Raw genomic sequence first — 23,117 nt, 5'->3', positions numbered from 1 at the left:
CCCCATTTTGCTGACACAGAACTGGCAAACACTAAAAAGCAAGAACGTTCCAGGTGAAGATGTGGAGTGACAGGAGCCCCAGTGCAGGACTGGTGGGCCGGCCCCTCCTGGTGCCTCCCGGTCTTCTCCCCCCGCCACGACCCTCCCATCAAGCTCCTACCTTGCTTTGTAAAGGTAGATCACTACGTGTATTTCACAATTTCTCTCTTAATTCAGAATTTAACATTTCTTTTTAATTGCACAAGTACTTTTATCAGGATTGTTACTATTTTGGGTCCTTGAGTTATAAAATTGCAGAGGTTGTGAATGACATAATCTCTAACCCTATTTTGCCCACGAGCCATGTTAATTTTAGTATTTTTTACAGAGTGAGAAGTTTTTTTTAAGAATGCATATAATGTATCAGCAGAAATGCCTGGTACACTGAGGAACCAGCTCAAGAAATGCTTTGAAAGGCTCTTTCTTCCTGAGGGACTTCCCCCTTCGTCTAAGTCCTGGGGCCCTCTGTGCTTGGCGGCACCCTCCCACACCTCATCATCCTCCTCCTCAGGGCTAGGCTCCCAGCACTGGGGTGGGGGGTGGTGGTGTCTGCAGCTGAAACATGCCCCTTGACCTGCGACTGATACTGATAAAAATTGCTGTGGGTAATTTTTATATCATTGGTGCTAAATTAAGTCAGACACACTGTGTGCAGGGTTCACCGTCTGAAGGCCCGGCTCCACCACTCGGCAGGCAGTCCATGGACTTTTACCAAATTAACAGAACCTATCCGGGGCCTCAGGGTTCTGAGAGGGAGGGAACCCCACAGAAATGAGAAAATTCTGCTTATAATGTGCTTAGCGCAGTGTGTGGTACACTGCCTCCAAGGTGTGATAAAGTTCAAATCCAGTGACCTGGATGATGATAAAGTCAAAGAAATCGGTACTATTATGACTCTGAAAGAGCGCACAGTGGGACAATCTCTGTACACATCCATATTTTCAATAATAATAATACTGGGGAAAAAAATCCAGTTCAAAATTGTCAAGGCCCTCAGTCATAAAAAAAAAAAAAAAAAAAAAATGAAATAATGCCATTGGCAACAACATGGGTGGACCCAGAGATTATCATTCTAAGTGAAATAAGTCAGACAGAGAAAGACAAATACCATATGATATTACTTACATGTGGAATCTAAAAAAATGATACAAACAAATGTATATATAAGATAGATGCTTCTCTGGTGGCTCAGTCAGTAAAGAGTCTGTCTGCAATGCGGGAAACCCAGGTTCAATCCCTTGGTCAAGAAGATCCCCTGGAGAAGGAAATGGCAACCCACTCCAGTATTCTTGCCTGGAGAATCCCATGGACAGAGAAGCCAGTCAGGCTACAGTCTGTGGGGTCACAAAGAGTCGGACATGACTGGGTGACTAAGACTTTCACTACCGGACAGAAACAGACTCACAGACTTCGAGCTACATTAGGAGTCTGGGATTAACACATACACGCTACTGTGTAAACAGGTAACCAACAAGGACCTACTGTGTAGCACAGGGAACTCTAGTCAATATCTGGTAATAATCTAAAAGGTGAAGAATCTGAAAAAGTATATATGTGTGTGTGTGTGTATAACTGAATCACTTTGCTATACACTTGATACGAACACAACACTGTAAATTAATTATTTTACAATTAATCTGCATCACAGGCGGATTCTTTACCATCTAAGACACCAGGGAAGCCCCAGATTAACTATACTTCAACAGAAAAAAAAAAATCAAGGACCTACCTGAACAGATAAAAATGGCTAACAAGCCCATGAAAAGATGTGCAACATCATTAGTCATTAGGGAAATGCAAAGAAAAACAAGATATCACCTCACATCTGTTATGATGGCTATTATTTTAAAAAATGAAAACAAGCATTGACAAGAATGTAGAAAAACTGAAACGCTCCTGCACTGTTGGCAGAAATGTACAATGCCACAGCCGCTGTGGAAAACGGTTCAGCAGTTCCTCAAAAGTTAAACACAGAATTATCACATGACCCGTCAACTCTGTTCCTAGATACACACCCCAAAATACCAACAGCAGGGACTGAAACAAAAGCTCACGCCTCAGTGTTCACAGCGGCATTATGCCCAACAGCCAAAAGGAAGAGATAACCACTGACACCCAGCAACAGATGGACAGATAGACAAAATATGCTGTCTGCATACAATGGAATATTATTATTCAGCCATAAAAAGCCACCAATGTTGATGCACACACTATGTGAATGGACCTTGAGGGCATGATGCTAAGTGACATAAGTCAGACACAAAACAACATATGTTGTATAATTCCTCTGAAATGAGATCCCTAGAGTAATCATAGAGGCAGAAGATACAACAGTGGGTACCAGGGCTGGAGGGAGGGGGATGGGACTTATTTTTAACAAACACAGAATCTACTTGGGATGATGAACAGGTTTTGGAAATGGACTGTGAACACAGCTGCACAATATTGTCAACGTGGTTAATGCCAGTAAACTGTACACTTAAAATGACTGAAATGGTAAGTATTATGTTAAGCATATTTTTACCATACACAAAAAAGTATTAACAAAGAAAAGATACATTCCACATACCTGCAGAATTTGATTATTCTTCTCCTGTAGCTGCAGAGACAAAGATTCTTTCTCTTTTTCGTAAAGAGAATGTGCCTCCTCATGCTCAAGTTTATGTATCTCCTCTTTTTCACGCAAAGCAGCTTTCCTTTCACTTCCAAATTCACCCTGTACAAAAGTATACTATTAACAAAAAATGCCATTAAGTTATAAAATTATCCTCACTCCATTTCTCTGCTGCTCACTAGAATTTACTTCATTCAACAAATACTCATTGATTCCGTACTCTGCATCAAGAGAAATGATCAAAAAGACCTAGGCCACTACCCCTAGTGAACATGCGTTCAAATGTGCTTATCATAGAGAATAAAAATTAAAAAAACCAGCCTGCTACCTTTCCCAACAGTCACATTAAGAAACTTCTGTCATCAGGGTATCATGACCATTAAGATCCAATATATTTAGAAATCTAACTTCCTCTCACTTTAAATGATAAAGTTTCTTCTTAAATAATAATTATTTTTTAATAATGTTCATCTGATGAGTTAGAATATATTAATGAAATAAGCTTTCTCTTTTTTTAAACTACAGAGGTAGTACTTTCAGAATGGCAGAATAAAGATGTCCAAAACATCACTCCTCTATACTCAGAACACTGGCAAAAACTGTCAAAAATCAGCTTCTTCAGAGCTCAGGAAATTAAAGTGTCATTAAAAACAAAGGCTGAGTCACCACAGAACAAGAAATTTGGGACTTTTCTGGTGGTGCAGGGGTTAAGAATCTGCCTGCCAATGTAAGGGACAAGGATTCAATTCCTGGTCTGGGAAGATTCTACATGCTGAGGGGACACAACTACGCTTGTGTGCCACAACTATTGAGCCCACATGCTGCAACTGCTGAGCCCCCATGCTGTAACTACTAAAGCCCGCATGCTACAACTGCTGCGCCTGCATCCTGCGACTACTAAAGCCCACATAACACAACTACTAAAGCCCGCATAACACAACTACTAAAGCCCACATAACACAACTACTAAAGCCCACATCCTCCAACTACTAAAGCCCACATAACACAACTACTAAAGCCCACATAACACAACTACTAAAGCCCACATGCCACAACTACTAAAGCCTGCATGCTACAACTACTGAGCCTGCATCCTGCGACTACTAAAGCCCACATAACACAACTACTAAAGCCCACATCCTGCTACTACTAAAGCCCACATTCTGCAAATACTAAAGCCCGCATCCTGCAACTACTAAAGCCCACATGCCACAACTACTAAAGCCTGCATGCTACAACTACCTTGCTTGCATCCTGCAACTACTAAAGCCCAAATGCTAAACTACTAAAGCCCGAATGCTAAAACTACTAAAGTTCCCATCCTGCAATTACTAAAGCCCGAATGCTACAACTATTAAAGCTCGAATCCTGCAACTACTAAAGCCCGCATGCTACAACTCCTGAACCCACGAACCTCAGAGCCTGTGCTCTGCAACAGAGAAGCCATGATAATGAGAAGCCTGTGCACCACAACTAGAGGAAGCATGCATGCAGCAAGGAAGATCCAGAGCAGCCCCCCCAAAATCTTAAAAGAACAGGAAGCTTTGGGTAGTTGAACCTACCCTAACCTCATCAATCCAGTCTTTGGGATCTCCTTGAAAATGCAGCCCAGGGAATCTCTGGTGGTCCAGGGGTTAAGACTTAGTACTTTCACAGCTTTGGGCTTGGATTTGACCCAAGGTTCCACCTCTGATCAGGGAACTAAGATCCTGCCAGCCACCCCCAAAAATTAAAAAAAAAAAAAAATTCAGCCCAGCAGTCATGAGGGGAGGAGGAGGGACAGAATGGGTTTGCAGCTCCACCAAAGCAGCAACACCAACTGTCATTAACTGACCTGTCTGGCCAGCTCATTGAAAAGCTCCATTCTCAAAGCTGATTTTTATCTGATCTGAAGTAGAGTTCTCCTCAACAATCCTATTCCCAAACCATTTGTCAAAAACAATTAGCAACCACTGTTTAACATCTCAGCAGCCTGAGGCAGTAACAACAACCAGAGCTAATAAGAGGGTGATCAAAAAACTTAAAAGGAAGTGAAAGCTCAGGCAGAGACGTAAACTGCCTGCCAGAGCACTGATGGCCCATCTTGACCAGAGCCCCACAGTAAAGAAATAAAATTATAAAATGAAACCAACAGACATTCTGAAGCTTAGAAGTACAATTACTAAATGTTTCACTGGAGGGATTCAACAGCAGATTCAAGTGGGTAGAGGAATCAGCCAACATAAAGATTGGTCAAATTATTACTCAGATTATTCAGTCTGAGGAACAAAAATAAAGAGAAAAAAAAAAAAAAGTAGGCTCAAAGATCTCTGGGACACCCACAAAGACCAACAAACACATAATGAGAATCCTGGAGGAGTGGGCAAAAGGAAGGGGGCAGAAGAAAAATTGAAGATAACGTGGCCAAAAACTTTGCAAATGTGATGAAAAAATATTAATTTATACACAGAAGAAGCTCAATGAACTCCAAGCAGGATAAGCTCAGAGAACCATACCTGGACACATCATAATCAAACTGGTGAAAGATAAAGAAAATATTGAAAGCATCAAGAGAAGCAGCCCAACAAAAGGATTCCTCAACAGGAGTACAACCAGCTCACTTCTCATTAGTAAGTGAAACTGGTGGTCACTCAGTCATGTCCGACTCTTTGAGACCCCTCAAACTGTAGCCTGACATGTTTCTCTGTCCATGGAATTCTCCAGGCCAGGATTCTGGAGTGGGTAGCCGTTCCCCTCTCAAGGGGATCTTCCTGACCCAGGGATTGAACCCAGGTCTCCTGTATTGCAGACAGGTTCTTCTTTACCGTCTGAGCCACCAAGGAAGCCCTTCTCATCAGAAACCAGAAACCAAATGGCAGCAGGATGCCATGTTCACAGTGCTGAAAGCCAAAGAATGTCAACCAAGAATTCCATATCCAGGAAACAACCTTTCTAAATGAAGGAGAAAATAAGACATTCGCAGATAAATAAAAACAATTCATCACTAACAGACCTTCCTGTGAATAAATACTAAAGGGAGTCCTTCAGGCTAAAATAAAAGGAGACTAGATGTTAACTTGAATACACAAGAAGAAATAAAGAACACTGGAAATGGTTACTATATATGTGAACATAAAGGACAAAACAAATGTAGTTTCTGTTTGTGTTTTTCCCTCCTATGTGATTTAGAAGACAACTGCATAAAGCAAGGAGCACGAAGTGTACACAGATTTCTTTGTATGACAACATCAGCACAAAGAAGGAAGGAAGGACTGAAGCTACACAGAAGGACAGCTTTATAAACTATTAAAATTAACTTGGTATTAATCTGAACCATATTGTTATATGGAGAGAGAAGAAAGCCTTCGTAAGTGATCAATGCAAAGAAATAAGAGCAAAACAATAGAATGGGAAAGACTAGAGAGCGATCTCTTCAAGAAAATTAGAGATAACAAGGGAATATTTCATGCAAAGATGGACACAATAAAGGACAGAAACAGTATGGACCTAACAAAAGCTGAAGATAAAAGAAGAGGTGACAAGAATACACAGAAGAACTATACAAAAAAGATCTTAATGACATGGATAACCACAATGGTGTGATCACTCACCTAGAGGCAGACATACTGGAATGTGAAGTCAAGTGGGCCTTAGGAAGCATCACTACAAACAAAGCTAGTGGAGGTGATGGAATTCCAGCTGAGCCATTTCAAATCCTAAAAGATGATGCTTGAAAGCGCTGCACACAACATGCAAATTTGGAAAACTCAGCAGTGGCCACAGGACTGGAAAAGGTCAGTTTTCATTCCAATTCCAAAGAAAGGCAATGCCAAAGAATGTTCAGACTACCCTACAATTGAACTCATCTCACACACTAGCAAAGTAATGCTCAAAATTCTCCAAGCAAGGCTTCAACAGTACATGAACCAAGAACTTCCAGATGTTCAAGCTGGATTTAGAAAAGGCAGAGGAACCAGAGATCAAATTGCCAACATCTGTTGGATCATTGAAAGAGCAAGAGAAATCCAGAAAAAAATCTCTTTCTGCTTTACTGACTACACTAAAGCCTCTGACTGTGTGGATCAGAACAAACTGTGGAAAATTCTTTAAGAGATCGGAATACCAGACCATGTTACCTGCCTCCTGAGAAATCTGTATGCAGGTCATGAAGCAATAGTTAGAACCGGACATGGAAAAACAGACTGGTTCCAAACTGGGAAAGGAATATGACAAGGCTGTATTCTCTCACCCTGCTTATTTAACTTGTATGAAGAGTACATCATGAGAAATGCTGGGCTGGATAAAGCACAAGCTAGGATCAAGATTGCTGGGAGAAATATCAATAACCTCAGATATGCAGATGATACCACCCTTACGGCAGAAAGTAAAGAGGAACTAAAGAGCCTCTTGATGAAAATGAAGGAGGAGAGTGAAAAAGCTGGCTTAAAACTCAACATTCAAAAAACGAAAATCATGGCATCCAATCGCATCACTTCATGGCAAATAGATGGGAAAACAATGGAAACAGCAAGAGACTTTATTTTCTTGGGCTCCAAAATCACTGCAGATGGTGACTGCAGCCGTGAAATTAAAAGATGCTTGTTCTTTGGAAGAAAAGCTATGACCAACCTAGACAGTATAAAAAGCAGACATTACTTTGCCAAGAAAGGTCTGTGTAGTCAAAGCTATGGTTTTTCCTGTAGTCATGTATGGATGTGAGAGTTGGACCGTAAAGAAATCTGAGAGCCAAAGAATTGATGCTTTTGAACTGTGGTGCTACAGAAGACTTTTGAGAGTCCCTTGGACTACAAGAAAATCAAACCAGTCAATCCTAAAGGAAATCAGTCTTGCATATTCATTGGAAGGACTCACAATGATTTTTACTGTGGGTTTGTTTTGTTTTTAATTGCAGCTTTGTTGAGATCATAAAAAGCTCTCTTTTTGAAGTATGCAGTACAGTGGTTTTTAGTATATTCACAAAGTTGTATCTTATTACAAAACATTTGTATCACCAGAGAAGAAACCCCCCACCCATTAGCAGTCTCTCTCCTCTCCCAGCCTCTACCACCCACCAGTCTACTTTCTGTTTCTGTGGATTTGCCTTTTCTGGACATTTTAAGTGAAGGTCACTCACGCTCAGACTTCCTTTCCTCGAAATAGGCTCATTAAAGAAGAAATGGCTTGATGTGGCAGCTACTGAGTCGCCAGAGCAAGATCATGAAGGGGACTCCAACTTCCCCAGATTTATACACAGCTGACTCTAGAAGATGGTGCTGAACCATGATGTTCAACCTATACACATGCCACGAGGCATGCGGTAGGATCTACGACCAGGGATCAAACCTGTGCCCCCTGCACTGGGAGTGCAGAGTCTTAACCACTGACCACCAGGGGAGTCCCACAGATTTTGTTTCAACAGTAAATACACAATCCAGGCTGGCTGAATCTGGGGGTTCAGAGCAATGGCAGATATGGAGGAATCACATATACTGAGGGTCAACTATAAATGACATACAGATTACCCCTAATTCCATGTTGCTTAAGGAACAACTACTTGATGACAATTTCTAAGCAGAAAAGATAGGCTAACTAGTCACTTTAAATATAACAATGAATGAAAAAAGTTGCCTAAAAAACCCTCGGTTTCTGAAACAATGAAAATATGCCTTAATTCTGCATACCAAAATTAATTTAGACTAAAATATTCTTTGCAGATGAGGAAAGATAACAATAAAACAGAACAGCGGCTCCCAACCCAGTACCTGTAACAGTGCGACCTGCTGCTCCAGCGAGGCTTCTGGTTTACGCTCCAGCTGCTCCTCCTGCCCCGCCTGGGGGGCTGAGCACTGGGCCTCGGGCTCCTGCTGAGTGGGAAGGAAGGGCAACCTGAGCCACGAGCACGTACGTGGCTATGTGGGAGGCTGCAGCTCACGCTCATTCCACGTGCTTTCACTGTGCCGACGCACAGGACCTCCCTATACACCACTGTTCCACATACTGCCCGAGTAAACTCTGTTTTAAACAGTAAAGTCAATAGAAGAACTTTTTAAGAAGCTATTTTCAAGTTTTTCTAAAAATCCACAGAATTCTATGGGAAATGTGATATGTATTTTAATCATCAAAAAAACGGATACATCTAAAGAAGAAAAAATAAGCAATGCTGCCCAAAGAACACCAACACAGTATTAAAAACAAATTCAACTGATAATTGAAGACATTCAAACTAGATCGAAAACAACCACAGGTCTCTTACTATTTTAAAAAATCCTATGAACAGAGTATTTTCTTTGCCAGAAAACGTGAGATTGCCTGAGCAACCAGCAGTGATCACACGACAGCTGACTCCTGCTTTCCTTCCCATGCTCAGTGTCACCAACATAAGGGCGATTTCTTCATGGGACACTTATCTCTAAAAAAAGGAAATCATGCTTACTTGTTCAGAGAACTATTCTCACAACCAAACTCCAGAGGGAAGTAACCTGCAAAGTAACCCGCAAAGTAACCCAATCTGACAGGCCCCGGGGTAAACAACTCTTCTGACGAGTGACACTGCTTCTCAAACAGGTGCGAGATATTTGTGGCCCAGATAAAACCTGTCCACAGAGGAAGAACGGCGCGTCCCTGCTATTCTGGGAACAATGACCATGGCACCCAGGAGACGCCCAGCAAGGCTTCATGGAATATCTGTCTGCGAGGAAAGCCTGAGGCAAGAGGGCACAATATCCTCCCAGCCCAGGTACAAACATGTGGACTAGCCTCCCGGCCCGGGTGTAGACATGGACTATTCTCCTGTCCTGTGTGTAGACATGAACCTGAACTATTCTCCCAGCACGTGTGTAGACATGGACTATTCTCCTGTCCCATATGTAGACATGAACCTGAGCTATTCTCCTGTCCCATATGTAGACATGAACCTGAACCATTCTCCCGGCCCAGGTGTAGACGTGAACCTGAACTATTCTCCTGTCCCATATGTAGACAATGGGCATGAATTATTCTCTTGTCCTATGTGCAGACATGGATTATTCTCCTGCGCTGGTGCAGGCATGGACCTGAATTGTTCTCCTGTCCCGTGTGTAGACATGGGACATGAACTATTCTCCTGTTCTGTGTGTAGATCTGGACCTGAGCTGTTCTCCCACTCCTGTGTGTATCCCAATTTGACCTACCACAGAAAGAAACTGGATCTCAGGCTGGATCTGTGATGAAATTAAGAGGTCACTATTAATTCTGTAGGTCAGCACGGAGCATGCTTCTGGTTTATTTGGGCAGCTTGACGCACTGAGACTGGCACGTACCCCATGGGCAGTCCCATCCTGAACTATTCTCTGCTTCTGTTGAAATTTTCTCCAAAGCAAAGTTAAAATGGGAAGAAATGGCATATCTCACCTCCCCACAAACCCCGCTGTTTTCTCCTGTGACATGAGCAAGACAAAAAGGTCACTGAGACAGTATCTAATGCTTACATCCTTTGTAGCAAAGGGATGATGTACTTCAACACACGAGAGAAATACTCTCCAAATGCTCTCAATACTTGAGGAAGAGTCAACACACAAGTACAAAAGTGCTAAGCCAAAGAGCACACATGACCCGTGTGTCACCAACAGGCAGCAGAACAAGCAGGATGAATGAACAGGAGCCCACAAAGTTTCCTGGAGGGAAGGGTTGTCAGCCAGTAAATAAACCTCTCAGCGGTGCAAGGCCCGCCCAGCACCCACTCCACACGGACTTCATGAATGACCATCGGCGCTGTGACGGAGAGAGGCTTCTGGAGGCCCAGCGGCTGTTGATGTCACCAGCACTCCTGTGGGGGCCAGAGTCTGACCCCCAGGTCACTCCTGAAGCCACCACTGCCCAGAAGGAGGCGCACTGCCCACCCACAGCCACCCCTCTGCGAGGGGCACCCCCTGCGGGGGCTCCTGTCTCTGCATCATAGTCACCTGACCAGTCCGGAAAGCCTGCAAGGCTGCTTGGTGCTGCTGCCCAGGGGGCAGGACCCTGGCATGTGCCTTGCCGTCCTCCAGGGGCCACATCCACAGGTCACTGCACCCTACACACCTCTGTCCCGCCCACCCTCACCCCTCACGCCACACACCTCCTATGAGCACATTTTATACTAATAAGATGAAAGCACAGTTTAAAACACACGGTTTTCCCGTGTAAGAGATACACACTTCTCTCTCTCAATGTTCTTTCAAAACTTCATTTTCTTCAAGTCCTATAAACCGAGGGAATCCAGTTTAAATCCACAGGTTGGGAACAAAGCCCCTTCCCCAAGCATCCTTCTGCCTGGGAGGAACGGAAGCTGACAGCTGATGGCTCAGAAGCCGACAAACCAGCCTGGGGGCACCTCAACCCAGAGACACCTACCCTGGGCCGCACCCAAGGACCGCCCAGAGGCTCACGACCCCACGGGAACCTGCCCAGCCCTCCTGGAACTCACTCACAGTCTCGCCCACAGACCACACAGGACAGGCAGAGCCAAAGTGTGAAGTGAAGCACCACCCCCGGCACAGGTTGGGTTGCCCTTTTCCTCCCATCCTTAGACAAGCTGAACCAGAGCTGAGGACGAAACCCTCCTGGGAACATCCCTCGAATGTAAAGCACGTCTCAGTCGGAAACGAAGGCTCTCCTGGTATCTGCATTTCCACAGGCTGAGGTTTCCTGCTTTGTGACCTGGAACACCTACTTGTGACGTGACAAAGCACAAAGTCACCAGAACACGACTGTTTCTGAGGGCCTGGCATGCACATCTGCCAAGTCAGTGCAGAGCAATGTGTCCCCACGCTGACTTCAACTTCTAACAAATTAAATACGTCCTGCTTACAACGCATGGGGCCGGGGTCTGCAGACAAGGCAAGCTTGGTGTTGACAAGGCCATGGGGCCGCCTCCAGAGAGCACCCACCACGGGGACAGTCGCTGCCTGACACAGACTGCCCCAGATATAGGACAAAGGGCTCTGACTCACAGAAACAACACAGGCCCCAAGGAGCAGACTGAACCCACTGCAAGCTCACAGGAAACGCCACACCTGGGCACCCGCTGCCAAAAGCCTTCACCAAGGAGCTGCGACCAAAAAATGACCTAAAACTCACTGTTCTGTATCTGCCTCACCAGGAAACCCATGGCTGGTGGGGGGCACGCGTGCAGCTGACACAAGCGGGTCCTAGGGAAGGGCAAAGTCCCTGTCCCCCCACCCACACACCTCACCTTGCGAGCCCCGTGCAGCCAGAGGGCTCTCAGGCCCTCCGGGGGCTCCACACACCCGTGCCCTCTCAGGCTATCCTCTGCGGACTGAGGCTCTTCGGCACATCGCAGCTCCAGCAGCTCCAGCGCCTGAGTCAAGAGCCGGTGGTGAGCCACATCCTCCCTCTGCAGCCGCTCCTCCAGGTCCAGGCGCAGCAGCTCCAGGGCCCGCCGGTGCCTGCCCTGCACGGCCTGCAGCTCAGACAGGTACTGCAAGCGCAGAGCATCCAGCTGTGATGCGTGTCTGGCCTCCAACACACTGACTTCAGCAGCGTGTTTCATCTGCGACTCAGCCTCACGTGCCTCTGCCAGAGCCCACCGCTCACGCTCGAATGAGGACCGCAGCGCGTCCATCTCGGCCTGGCGCCTGGTCTCCAGCTCCGCGGTCAGGGACAGGATATGCTGCTGGTGTCCTTCCTGGAGAAGCCGCAGCTCGCGCGCATGCTGCTCCTGGGCATCCCGCAGGAAGGCATCTTGCTCTGCGGCCAGTTTCTCTGTGATTGCTCTACGTTCTTCCAAAAACCTGAGACAACAAGCCAAGTGAACACAGAGCAGACGTGTAGCCACAAGAGCACCGCAGGGGAGCCCGCTGTCAGGGAAGGGGCCACCCCACCCAGATCCCGCCTGCTCTCCCTCCTCCCTGGGCACCACCACCAGCCATGAGCCAACGGGGAAGGGCCCACGAAGCCAGAGGAGCTCAGGCTGGAGCCCAGCATCCCCAGTCACAAACTAGAGTGCAGAGCACAGACCCCCAGCCAGAAACCACAGATACTGCAGGAAGCAGGTGTGACCGCCACTCGGCCAAGAGAGGACCTCAACAGGGAAGGGGTTGCATGCCCTACAGGAGCCCCCGGGGCTGCAAAGAGTGTTCTGAAGACTCAGAAACCGGCCTCCACGGGGTGGCTCAGGGGCATGAGCCAGTGGCGCTGGCTGGGAGCAGTCAGCAGGCACCCAGAGCTCCGGCAGGAACAGGGGAGAATCTGCACAGGTGCCGTGACACATCAGGCGACTCACAAGAGCTGGGACACGTCTCAGGTGCCAACTGCCCACCAGCCACCATGACAGCCTCTCCACGGATCAGCCCATGAGGAGGACACTAAGGTCTCGTGAGCCTGCACATCACACCTGTGTCCATCCAGCTCACATGGTGGGTCAGGATTTGAACTCAACCCTCAGACCCCAGGCCAGGAGTTTGTGCACCTGCCTCGAGACACTGGGGAGCAGCTGACACATGAGAAGCAGCTCCAACGATCCCAGCGCTCATCAACACCCCTGGGTACTACAGCCCAGGTCTGCAAAGAGGGAGCAAACCAACAACATCCTAAGCCTACTTAAAAACTTCAGGGAACTATGTACATAGTTGAGAAAAGCTGTTTATTTTTTTAATGAGTTTAAAAAACACAAAATTCATGAATGAGCCACACAATCTTAGGATAAAAAGGCTGAAGTTCTGCTACTAAAAAACTAAAATGTGCAAAGAACACACACACTCGTCAAAAATGCACACCAGGCCACGTGGCTCACGGGACACAGGCCCCACAGGAAGGATGGGGATGCCAGTCCTGCCAGAGGCCTGCAGCCCTGAGAGCCCCACACACCCTCCTGGGGGTCTGCCTCACCCTCCTGGAGACCCGCCTCACCCCTTGGGGGGCACAGGGAGGGGACCTGCCTTGTCTCACTGGCTGGAGGGGGGGGGGTGGCGATGGGCAGCTCCGAACATAACAGGTTGCTACAGGGACAGCACCCACCTGCTCTGGGCCACCTTCAGCTGGAGGGCGCAGTCCTCCTTTAGGTGGAGCATGGCAAGCTCCTGGTCCTGGGCTCCTGGGGCCGGGCCGCATCCCAGCTCCCGGCCACACTGGCTGCACCGCGGAGACTCGTCTCCGGTGAGTCCAAGTTCCAGCTGCCGCAGGCGGCCCTGCTGTTCCACCAGTGACCCCTCCAGGTCCAGGATCTGAGCTGCCTGCTGGTCCTGAAGTTGCCTCATCTCGGATTCTCGAAGCTCAAACCTGTTCATCATGGACCGCTTCTCACACTCCACCTGTTCTCGCAGGTCAAGGAGCATCTTTGTCAGCCTCTCTTCGGCTCCTCTCCGCAGGTCCTCACTTGTAACTTTCCACTCGGCCTCTCTCTCTCTGAGTTCCTGTTTCATTAGCTCAATCCTCTCCTCAGCACTCTTCAGTTCTTCCTGGTGAGCTTCAACTAAATTCTGTTTCATCTGCAACCACACAATTTTTTTTTAGAAGGAAGAAATTAAATGAAAAGATCACTGCACAATGACCCAAATCCATCTCTGAAGACAGAGAAGTTCTGTCAGCTATTAATACAAGCACTAGTCCCATGATGCTGGGCTGGATGAAGCACAAGTTAGAATAAAGATTGCTGGGAGAAATATCAGTAACCTCAGATATGCAGATGACACCACCCTTATGGCAAAAAGCAAAGAGGAACTAAAGAGCCTCTGATGAAGGTGCAAAAGGAGAGTGAAAAAGTTGGCTTAAAATTCAACATTCAGAAAATTAAGATCATGGCACCAGGTCCCACCATTTCATGGCAAATAGATGGGAAAACAATGGAAACAGTGACAGACTTTCTTTTCATGAGCTCCAAAAATCACCACTGATGGTAAATGCAGCCATGAAATTAAAACACTTGCTCCCTGGAAAAAAAGCTATGACAAACCTAGACAGTGTATTAAAAAGCAGAGATATTATTTTGCCAATGTCTAGTCATCTAGTCAAAGCTATGGTTTTTCCAGTAGTCATGTATGGATATGTGAGTTGGACCACAAAGAAAGCTGAATGCCAAAGAATTAATGCTTTTGAACTGTGGTGTTGGAGAAGGCTCTTGAGAGTCCCTTGGACCACAAGGAGATCAAACCAGTCAATCATAGAGGAAATCAGTCCTGAATATTCACTGGAAGGACTGATGTTGAAGCTGAACCTCCAATACTTTGGCCATCTGATGCGAAAAGCTGACTCATTAGAAAAGACCCTGAAAGATCGAAGGCAGGAGGAAAAGGGGACAACAGAGGATGAGATGGTTGGATGGCATCACTGACTCAATGGGCATGAGTCTGAGCATGGGAGATGGTGAAGGACAGAGAAGCCTGGCATGCTGCAGTTCATGGGGTCGCAAAGAGATGGACACAACTAAGTGACTGAATAACACAGTCCCACAACATACGTGAAAAGAGCAGTGGGAGTGTTTCTCATGCTGACGGGAATGATGGAGACTAAAAGGCACAAATCTAAGACTATCTGCCTAAGTCAACCGTGTCCATTGCCCGGCACCTGGCCCCAGCTGTTACCTCTAGGGCTGGCAGGTCTGGACACAGTCAAAGGGGGGCCTCCTCTGCAGTGCCAAGACCAGCTCAGGGGCTCAGACATGAGAGGCACCTCCCATCAAGGGGAAGCCGACACCACCACCACCCCCGCAGAACCACCACCAGGCGGCACAGCTCACAGGCGAGCAGCAGACAGTAACGCCAAACCTCTGGACTTGCACCACGAATGATCCAGGTTCTACAAGGGACCTGAGCAAGAGGCTGAGGAGCTGCAACCAACACTCTTAAAGGTGTTGTATGAAAAGGGACATGAACCAGAAAGCTGAACACACACAAATTTCCTAATTTTCAAAACAGGAAAGAAAGGAGGTCAGCATACTGATCAATCATTGAGGAGAAACAAAACCAAACCAAACCAAACCAGAAAGGTCTGTGAAACTGACCTCAACTGGTTATTCAAGTCATTAAAGTTTAGGGCCTGCTCTTGCTGACAGCTGAGAATCAGCTCTAATCAGAGGAAACAACTGCAGGCTCTGGATAAGACCCAGGAGATCCAGGGCTGGGGGTCCTCACACCCAGAGTAAAGAAATACCCTGGGTGACCAACCCAGCTGTGCCATGGACGTGCACCTGGAAATCCTCCTTGTTTGAACCAGAAGAGCCGGGAAGTGAGGGGGGAAGCCCACCAGGAGGGGGCAGGAGGTGCTGGAATCCAGCCCAGTTCTCAGGCTGGTGCCTGGTCACACACGAGCAGGTGGAGAGAAAATACAGACACAGGCCAGCCCAGAAGGCCTAAGCGCACACCTTGGCCTGACGCGGAGAAGACAGGGAGGCCACTGGCCTCTGAAGGGGTCAGGGGCAGCCTCCTGGAACTGAGCCCTTGACCTGTAGGGTTGGCACTAACTCCAGGTAGATACAGTCGAAGGTATAAAGTAAAATGGACGGAAGAAGATGCTGCATTGAAGAAAACGCACTGCACTGGTCAGAAAGCAGGCAGATTCCAGCACAAAGAAACCGTACCAGAGAGGGCATTTCACTCATGATAAAAGCGTGATTTCCCAAGAAGACATAACCACCATAAACGTGCAGTTAACAGAACTACAAAACACAGTAAATACTGTGAGAGCTAAATGAGAGAGCTCGCTCCACACTCCTCTCTAGACAGTTCACACGAGGAGATCAACCAGTGGCCCAGGAAGCACTTAAACACCTGAACGTAAAAATCCATCAAGCAGAGTCTGTCCTTCAGGGACCCCCTGTGAGGCTGCAGGCCTTCACATGCCCGTCCTCACCCCCAGAGCATCAGGAGGGGGACAACACGTGATCTGCCCGTGAAACTCGGCCTCGATGGAGGAGGACCTGGGACAATGTCACAGGGAGGAGGGGCGGGACAGCCACAGAACTGCCCAGATGGTCACCCTGGGCCTTGCAGATGAAACACTGAGAGTCACCTCAACTCCGCGTCTCCAGGCCTCAGTGAGGCCGCTAGTAATTTAGGGGAGGCGCCCAAGCTGTGGGCCAGGGTCTCATCACTGCATGTCCACGGCTGCAAGTCTCAGTCAATGGAAAGAGCCTGGTGACTGGAACAGTGCAGAAAACACAGTGGACAAGGCCTGAAGGTGGCCTCGCCACCCACCCTGGCACCCCTCTGAGAACCCGATCAGTTCCCCTAAGCCCCGCAGGGTCTATAAGAGTTAGGATTACACACTTGGGTCCAAGCTTAGGTGGCAGCCCATCCCCACCCAAGGGAAGCACCCAGCCAACACTGCTGCAGGCAGAGGGTGGAGTAGACCTCGGGGCTCGTGCTGACCAGGCCAGTTCACATGTGGCCCTGTGGACGCGGGCATCGCTGCGAGGCAAGGCATTTCAACTTACTTTCTCCAAGCCCTCTTTCAGGCAGATTTCACGCTGCAACTTCTCCTGTAAATTTCTATTTTCCACTTTTAAGAGATCGATTTCTTCCTTGAGCTCCACTGGAAGAAGCATAAGCTGAGCGCTGTGTGTGGTTTCCAGGCCCAAGTCTCCAGCCGGCACCTCTGTCTCCAACTCCAAGGCCGTGCTCTGCGCACACTGGAGGGGCTCCCGGGAAAGCTCTGTGGGGACCAGGGGGCAGAATCATCAGGCTGAACCTCCAACCAACAGGACAATGAGCGTCAGAAGTCCCAGACAGCTGCGCGTAGACCCTGAAACCCATGGGAGCACGGTACCAGAAGGGGACACGATACAGCCGTCTGCAGCCCCGTGGGCACTGTGCACCAGAACCAGACGGGCAGACCCGTCCCAAGCTGTCCACATACCCACTGCTGCCCCTCTTGTCTGGGTACCGAGGAACGGGCCCCCAGAGCTGCTCTGGCCAGGGCTCATCACTGTCCCGGGCTGGAGGAAGAGGCACGGGGTGCAACCCAGGGGACTGGAAGATGCCGAGCAGCAGCCATGGGACACAGCTCACGCGGGCAGGAGAATGGGGAGGACAGCAGGCGTGACCCCACTCTCTGGGCCATGTGCTAGCCTTCCACAGGCCCATGCAGCTCCAAGGGACCCCGGCCCAGATCCTGAGCTGCAGGCTCTCAAGGCGGGACATGCAGACTTGCCTCCTCAGCTTGACATGGGGCCCACGCTCTCCTGGACTCTGTGTCCAGGGCCAGGCTTGCATTCACTCTCCTCGGCCCCAGGCCATGCCCAGGATGACCACAGCCTCTCCATCCCCATGGCCCCCAGAGACCCCAGGCTGCTGCCCAGGCAGGCCCTCTCCTGACACACGGGGCCTGCTTCTCGACCTCAGGGAAGGGCCTCCAGTGCCCCCGCTACAGAGTCAACAGCCAGCACGCGTAGTGCCAACGGCTCTCGTGGGATGCAGCCACGGCCCAGAACACCCCTGCAGGCTGGCCGCCACAGCAGCACTTAAGAGCATACCTTGGCTAGGCTTCTCTGAAGGCCCTGCGGGCAGCTCTCCTTCCAACGCTTCCTGCTGGGCATCCTGGGAGGACGTCCACGCTGCTACTTGGCACTGGTGATTTTCTTTTAACCGTGTGCGCAAACTCAGGCTCTCCTTTGGGGAGATCACAGAGGAAATCTTGTAAAGAGCCTCTCAGGCTGGTTCCCTGATCCTGCCTCCCAGAGTCCCCCACGGACCCCCCTTCTCGCCCACACTGCCTACTGCCCCCACGTCTCACTCCCAGAAGGGAAGCAGGCATACCCACTGGAGTCAGCTGTGAGCTCGGGGCCTCCCCACACCTGACACCCACTGGAACTGGGGCCCACCCTCCACATCCTGGGGTCAGACCTGCTGGGCCAGCCGTACGGCCAAGGCCCTCGGCTGAAGGGGTCCCATTCCGCCCCGGGATCCCCTCACCCCCTGCTCCATACTTCCATCCAGAGCTCATGCTGGGCTGCTCCACTGAATGACACTCCTAGACACAGGGTCCCGAGCATCCTCATGGGAGGATGGGAGGGAGGGCAGAGGGGCCCCGAGGCTGGGTCAGCCCTTCCTGCTCCCTCCAAGAGGCAACCTGTCACCCATCTCCCTCAGAATCAACAGAGGGTCCCGTCAGCCTAAACATCCAGCTCTCAATAAGCTCAAATCATCCTTTAATCAAGACTGAAATCCTCATATGGTCACTGGAGAAAACAACCTGACTGAGGGGCAGAATCAAGCGCCCCCCTCACTCCGCTCACGGTGGGTCAGGCTTCTGAGTGGAAGAGCAGACCCAGCAAGTCGGGTGAGAGCGACTCACCGTTCAGGGAAAGAGAAGGGGCCAGAGATCACCCCCGCCGAGCAACGGCCAGTTCCAGACGACAAAACAAAAACAAAGCACAGGAGAGTGGGGGCAGGGAGCTGAGAGCAAGGGCTGCCAGCTTTGGAGAACCAGGCAGAAACACGGAGGCGACACCCAAACACGTAAAAAGACATCCTGGCTCAGTGACAACCCAGGAGTCACAGCCAGAGATTTACTGGCCAGGGTCAGCGTTGGCCAGAGGGGCATGAGGGGTCCCACACCCAGCTCGGGGGAGTTCCACCAGGCACCCTCAGTCCACATGACATGTCAACACGTCAAATACACACCAGGCACAGGCATCCACCACACACACAAGCCCACACACAGGACTTCTGCTCACACACACATACACTCTATGTTTTTATATTCCCTCAGACGATGAGACAATTTACAAACCTACGAGGAGAAGAAACAGGGACAGAGGTGATCTGTGAGCCAGCGGTGAGCAACTGCTGGAGAGCGCAGGCACACAGAAGATTCGGAGGAGCACGCATGAGCTGCCCACACACCCGGGAGGCCAGGTAGAGGGCACAGAGGTAACTTCGAGACCTCCAGGGGTACAGATCACGGAGGCTGGCAAGGGGTGGGGACCCCACTATGTCCCTCACCTCACGGAGCCCAGCAGGAGACTGGTAGAGACCAATGGCCCTGGGAGAGAAGGCTGCCCCCATCCCCGGGTGGAGTCCCCCCCTGGTCAGACAGCCCCCAAGATCCCACAGTGCTTCACGCCTCCTGGGACGGCTCAGCCTCGGGGAACCAACCAACACACAGAGCACCATCGTCCCACATAACACAGACACCCAGATGGATGGAGACAGAGCAGAAACCTCTCAACACTAACAGTCCCCTTCAGGGAAGAGACCAAGAGCACTCCATCCCTGACACTGAGCAGAGAATGCAGACTAGAACACAGAGCAAAAAAGCAAAGTCCTTAGAAATAAAAAATGATTGGCACTTCCCTGGGGGTCCAGAAGTTAAGATTCCTTGTTTCAGATGCAGGGGGCGTGGGTTCAATCCCTGATCAGTGAACTAAGATCCCACATGTCGTGTGGCGTGGCCAAAAAATGCTAGCATAAGAAAACTTTTAAATGATAATGGAGATAAGGAATTCAACTTCAGAATTAGAGGAGAGAAGATCTCCTACCCCCAAAGATGCCTAAAGAAATGTAAGAAAAGAAATGAGGACTGAGGACACCAGCGGTTTCACTCTGGAGGCCCAGTGTGACACTCGCCCACAGGAGTCTCAGAAAACAAAATGCGCGGAAGAACAGTCGCCCAAACAGCTGAGCAGCAGCTCAAGACATCTACCTTGCTTCTCTCGCTGTGCACTGAACCCAGGGACAGTAAGGCGTGACCGTGGAAGCTGGAAAAAACTCGAGGAGTCACAGGAACTGCAGACACATTTATTATCTCCTGACTGGCACAGCAGCCGTAGCAGCAGATACACTGTATTCTCTCGTGGTTGACCCAGCAGACACAGCGGTAATGCAGCCTCAAGGGCTTTTCAGGTGGAGCTTATTTATGCTTACAGAGCAGAAGTAGCCCATGACCAAGCGGGCTCATCGCGATGCACGGGGCAAAAGTGGTCTCAGCTGTTACACAAACAAGTATTTACACAACACGGGGCGAGACAGCCTGACCACGCCATCTTGGCTATCTGCTCTCTCCCTAGTGTCCCAGACTGAGGAGAGTCAAGGTCCCTCCCTTTTCCTAGTATGAAAAACGGACCCAGACCCAGACCAAGTGCCGTCACAGGACTCTGAGGAGCATGGGGGGCTGAGAGCTGCCGGAGGCTCCCTGGGTTGAAATGGCGTGGGCTGCCATTTCCATCTCCAGGGGATCTTTCCCACCCAGGAATCGAAACCAGGTCTCCTGCACTGCAGGCAGATTCTTTACTGACTGAAGTATGAGGGAATCCCTGATGAATGTTGGGGTGTGTGTGGCTTTTCAAATTAGTGTTTTTGTTTTCTTTGGGTAAATACTCAGGAGTGGAACTGCTGTATCTACTTTTAATTTTTTGAGGAACCTCCTTCAAGTCAGACTGATAGCACAGCCTTGTCCAGCACTGGGGCCGGGAGGACAAAGAAGCCACTCGACCCCTGGAGCTCTTCGTTCAAACAGGCGCACAAGGCTTCCAGCATCACAGACAGCCCCATGAGCCCCACTGCCACGGAGGGCAGAGAGGCCAGAGACGAATGGCATGGAGGCCACTGGCAGAAGAGCACAGGGGCCACTGCCAACATGCCCAGCACGCACGCACCCAGCCCTTCCCTCTCAGCTCAGGTCGCCAGCATGCGTGAGGCAGGAGGTCGGGGAGCTCGTGGAGAGTGTGGGACCCAGGCAGGACCCAAGCTGCCACCCACCCGCCTGCGAGTTGTGCTCTGAACCAGCCAGCTGGTCGTTTTAAACAAGCAGACATAGTCAGCCTGTGGAGATGCCAGAGACACAAGAGTAAGCCTCCCTCCACTTGTCAGTGTCACAGAAGAAAGCTTCTGTGAAAAGGATGGAAATCCAGATTTGAGAACATAAAGATAGCCCATTTGCCAACTAAAGATTAATGAAACACAGCCTTCTCATGATATACGAAGATGCTCATATACTTCAGTAGCGCGCACACACACACAAACTGATTAAAAAGCAGGCAGAGACCTGCAACAGACATTTCTCCAAAGAAGACACCCAGACGGCGAACAGTTATGTGAAAAGACACTCTACGTCATGAATCGTCAGAGAGATACAGATCAAAACCACAGTGAGGTATCAGCTCATACCTGTTAGAGCAGCTACTGCTAAAAAAACAAATAACAAATGTCATCAAGGGTGTGGAGAAAAGGGAACGCTTGTGCACTGCTGGAGGGAAAGTAAACTGGTGCAGCCCCTGTGGAAGACAGGAAGGAGGTTCCTCAAAAAATTAAAAACAGATACAGCAGTTCCACTCCTGAGTATTTACCCAAAGAAAACAAAAACACTAACTCGAAAAGCCACACACCCCAACATTCATCAGGGATCCCTCATACCTCAGTCAGTAAAGAATCTACCTGCAATGCAGGAGACCTTGGTTTCGATTCCTGGGTGGGAAAGATCGCATGGAAATGGAAATGGCAACCCACGCCTGAAGAATCCCATGGACAGAGAAGCCTGGTGGGTTACAGTCCATGCAGTCATGAGAGTTGGACACGACTTAGCAGCTAAACCACCACCATCACCATTCATAGCAGCACTATTTACAACAATCGCGATGTGGAAGCAGCCCGAGTGTCCATTTGCAGACAGACAGATGAAGATGTGGCACCCACACACACAGGAAATACTACTCGGCCACAGAAGAGGAGAACCTGGGACCACACGGCCACTCCCTGAGAGCGTCACACTGAGTGGGACCAGTCAGACCGACAGAGAGGCACTGCATGGTCTCACTTCCCTGTGGACGCTAAAGACCCACCTCCGGGAGAAGACACTGGGGGTTGCCAGAGGCGGTAGAGGGGTTGCGGGTGAAGGGGTCAAACCTCTAGTCAGAGGATAAGAGTCCCAGGGTGCCCGCACAGCACAGGGTACAGTCAACAAGGCCGCACTGTCTGTCTACAGGCACTGAGAAGGGGATCTTACAAGTTCTCATCAGGGCACAGTCAACAACACCACACCATCTGTCTACAGGTGCTAAGAAAGGAGATCTTACAAGTTATCATCGAGGTACAGTCAACAATACTGTATGTCTACCTACAGGCGCTGAGATCTTACAGGTTCTCATCAGGGTACAGTCAACAACACTGTACTGTCTGTCTACAGGTGCTGGGAGAGGGATCTTATCATTGGAGTACAGTCAACAACACCCTGGTGTCTGTCTACAGACAGAGAGAGGGATGTTGCAAGTTCTCATCGGGTACAGTCAACAAAGCCATACTGTCTGTCTACAGATGCTGAGAAGGATCTTACGAGTTCTCATCGGGGTACAATCAACAACACTATGTCTATCTACAGGCACTGAGAGAGGAGATATTACAAGTTCTCATCAGGGTACAGTCAACAACACTGTACTGTCTGTCTACAGGTGCTGAGAGAGGGATTTTACAAGTTCTCACTGGAGTACAGTCAGCAACACTGTGGTGTCCGTCTACAGATACTGAGAGAGGGATCTTACATGTTCTCATCGGGTACAGTCAACAAAGCCTGTCTGTCT

General features: G+C 49.2%; 1 protein-coding gene across 11 annotated transcripts in view; it reads right to left on the bottom strand.

The window, feature by feature from the left end:
* PCNT (pericentrin) overlaps positions 1-23,117 on the bottom strand; it is a 104,308-nt gene that overhangs the window by 61,754 nt on the left and 19,437 nt on the right. For 5 of the 11 annotated variants that reach the window (XM_043474643.1, XM_043474650.1, XM_043474651.1 and 2 more), the window contains exons 11-16: positions 18,078-18,213; positions 17,040-17,257; positions 13,628-14,097; positions 11,844-12,402; positions 8,395-8,496; positions 2,609-2,770 (exon numbers count right to left, since the gene is read on the bottom strand). In XM_043474643.1, the coding sequence (XP_043330578.1) occupies positions 2,609-2,770; positions 8,395-8,496; positions 11,844-12,402; positions 13,628-14,097; positions 17,040-17,257; positions 18,078-18,213 (1,647 nt within the window). The remainder of the gene's footprint in view (positions 1-2,608; positions 2,771-8,394; positions 8,497-11,843; positions 12,403-13,627; positions 14,098-17,039; positions 17,258-18,077; positions 18,214-23,117) is intronic. The other 6 variants (XM_043474649.1, XM_043474652.1, XM_043474653.1 and 3 more) reach the window with 4 other exon arrangements.

Source organism: Cervus canadensis, chromosome 7, assembly GCF_019320065.1.
Source record: "Cervus canadensis isolate Bull #8, Minnesota chromosome 7, ASM1932006v1, whole genome shotgun sequence".
NCBI lineage: Eukaryota > Metazoa > Chordata > Mammalia > Artiodactyla > Cervidae > Cervus > Cervus canadensis.
Note: the sequence above shows the minus strand (reverse complement) of the source record. Positions and strands in the feature narration are given on the sequence as shown.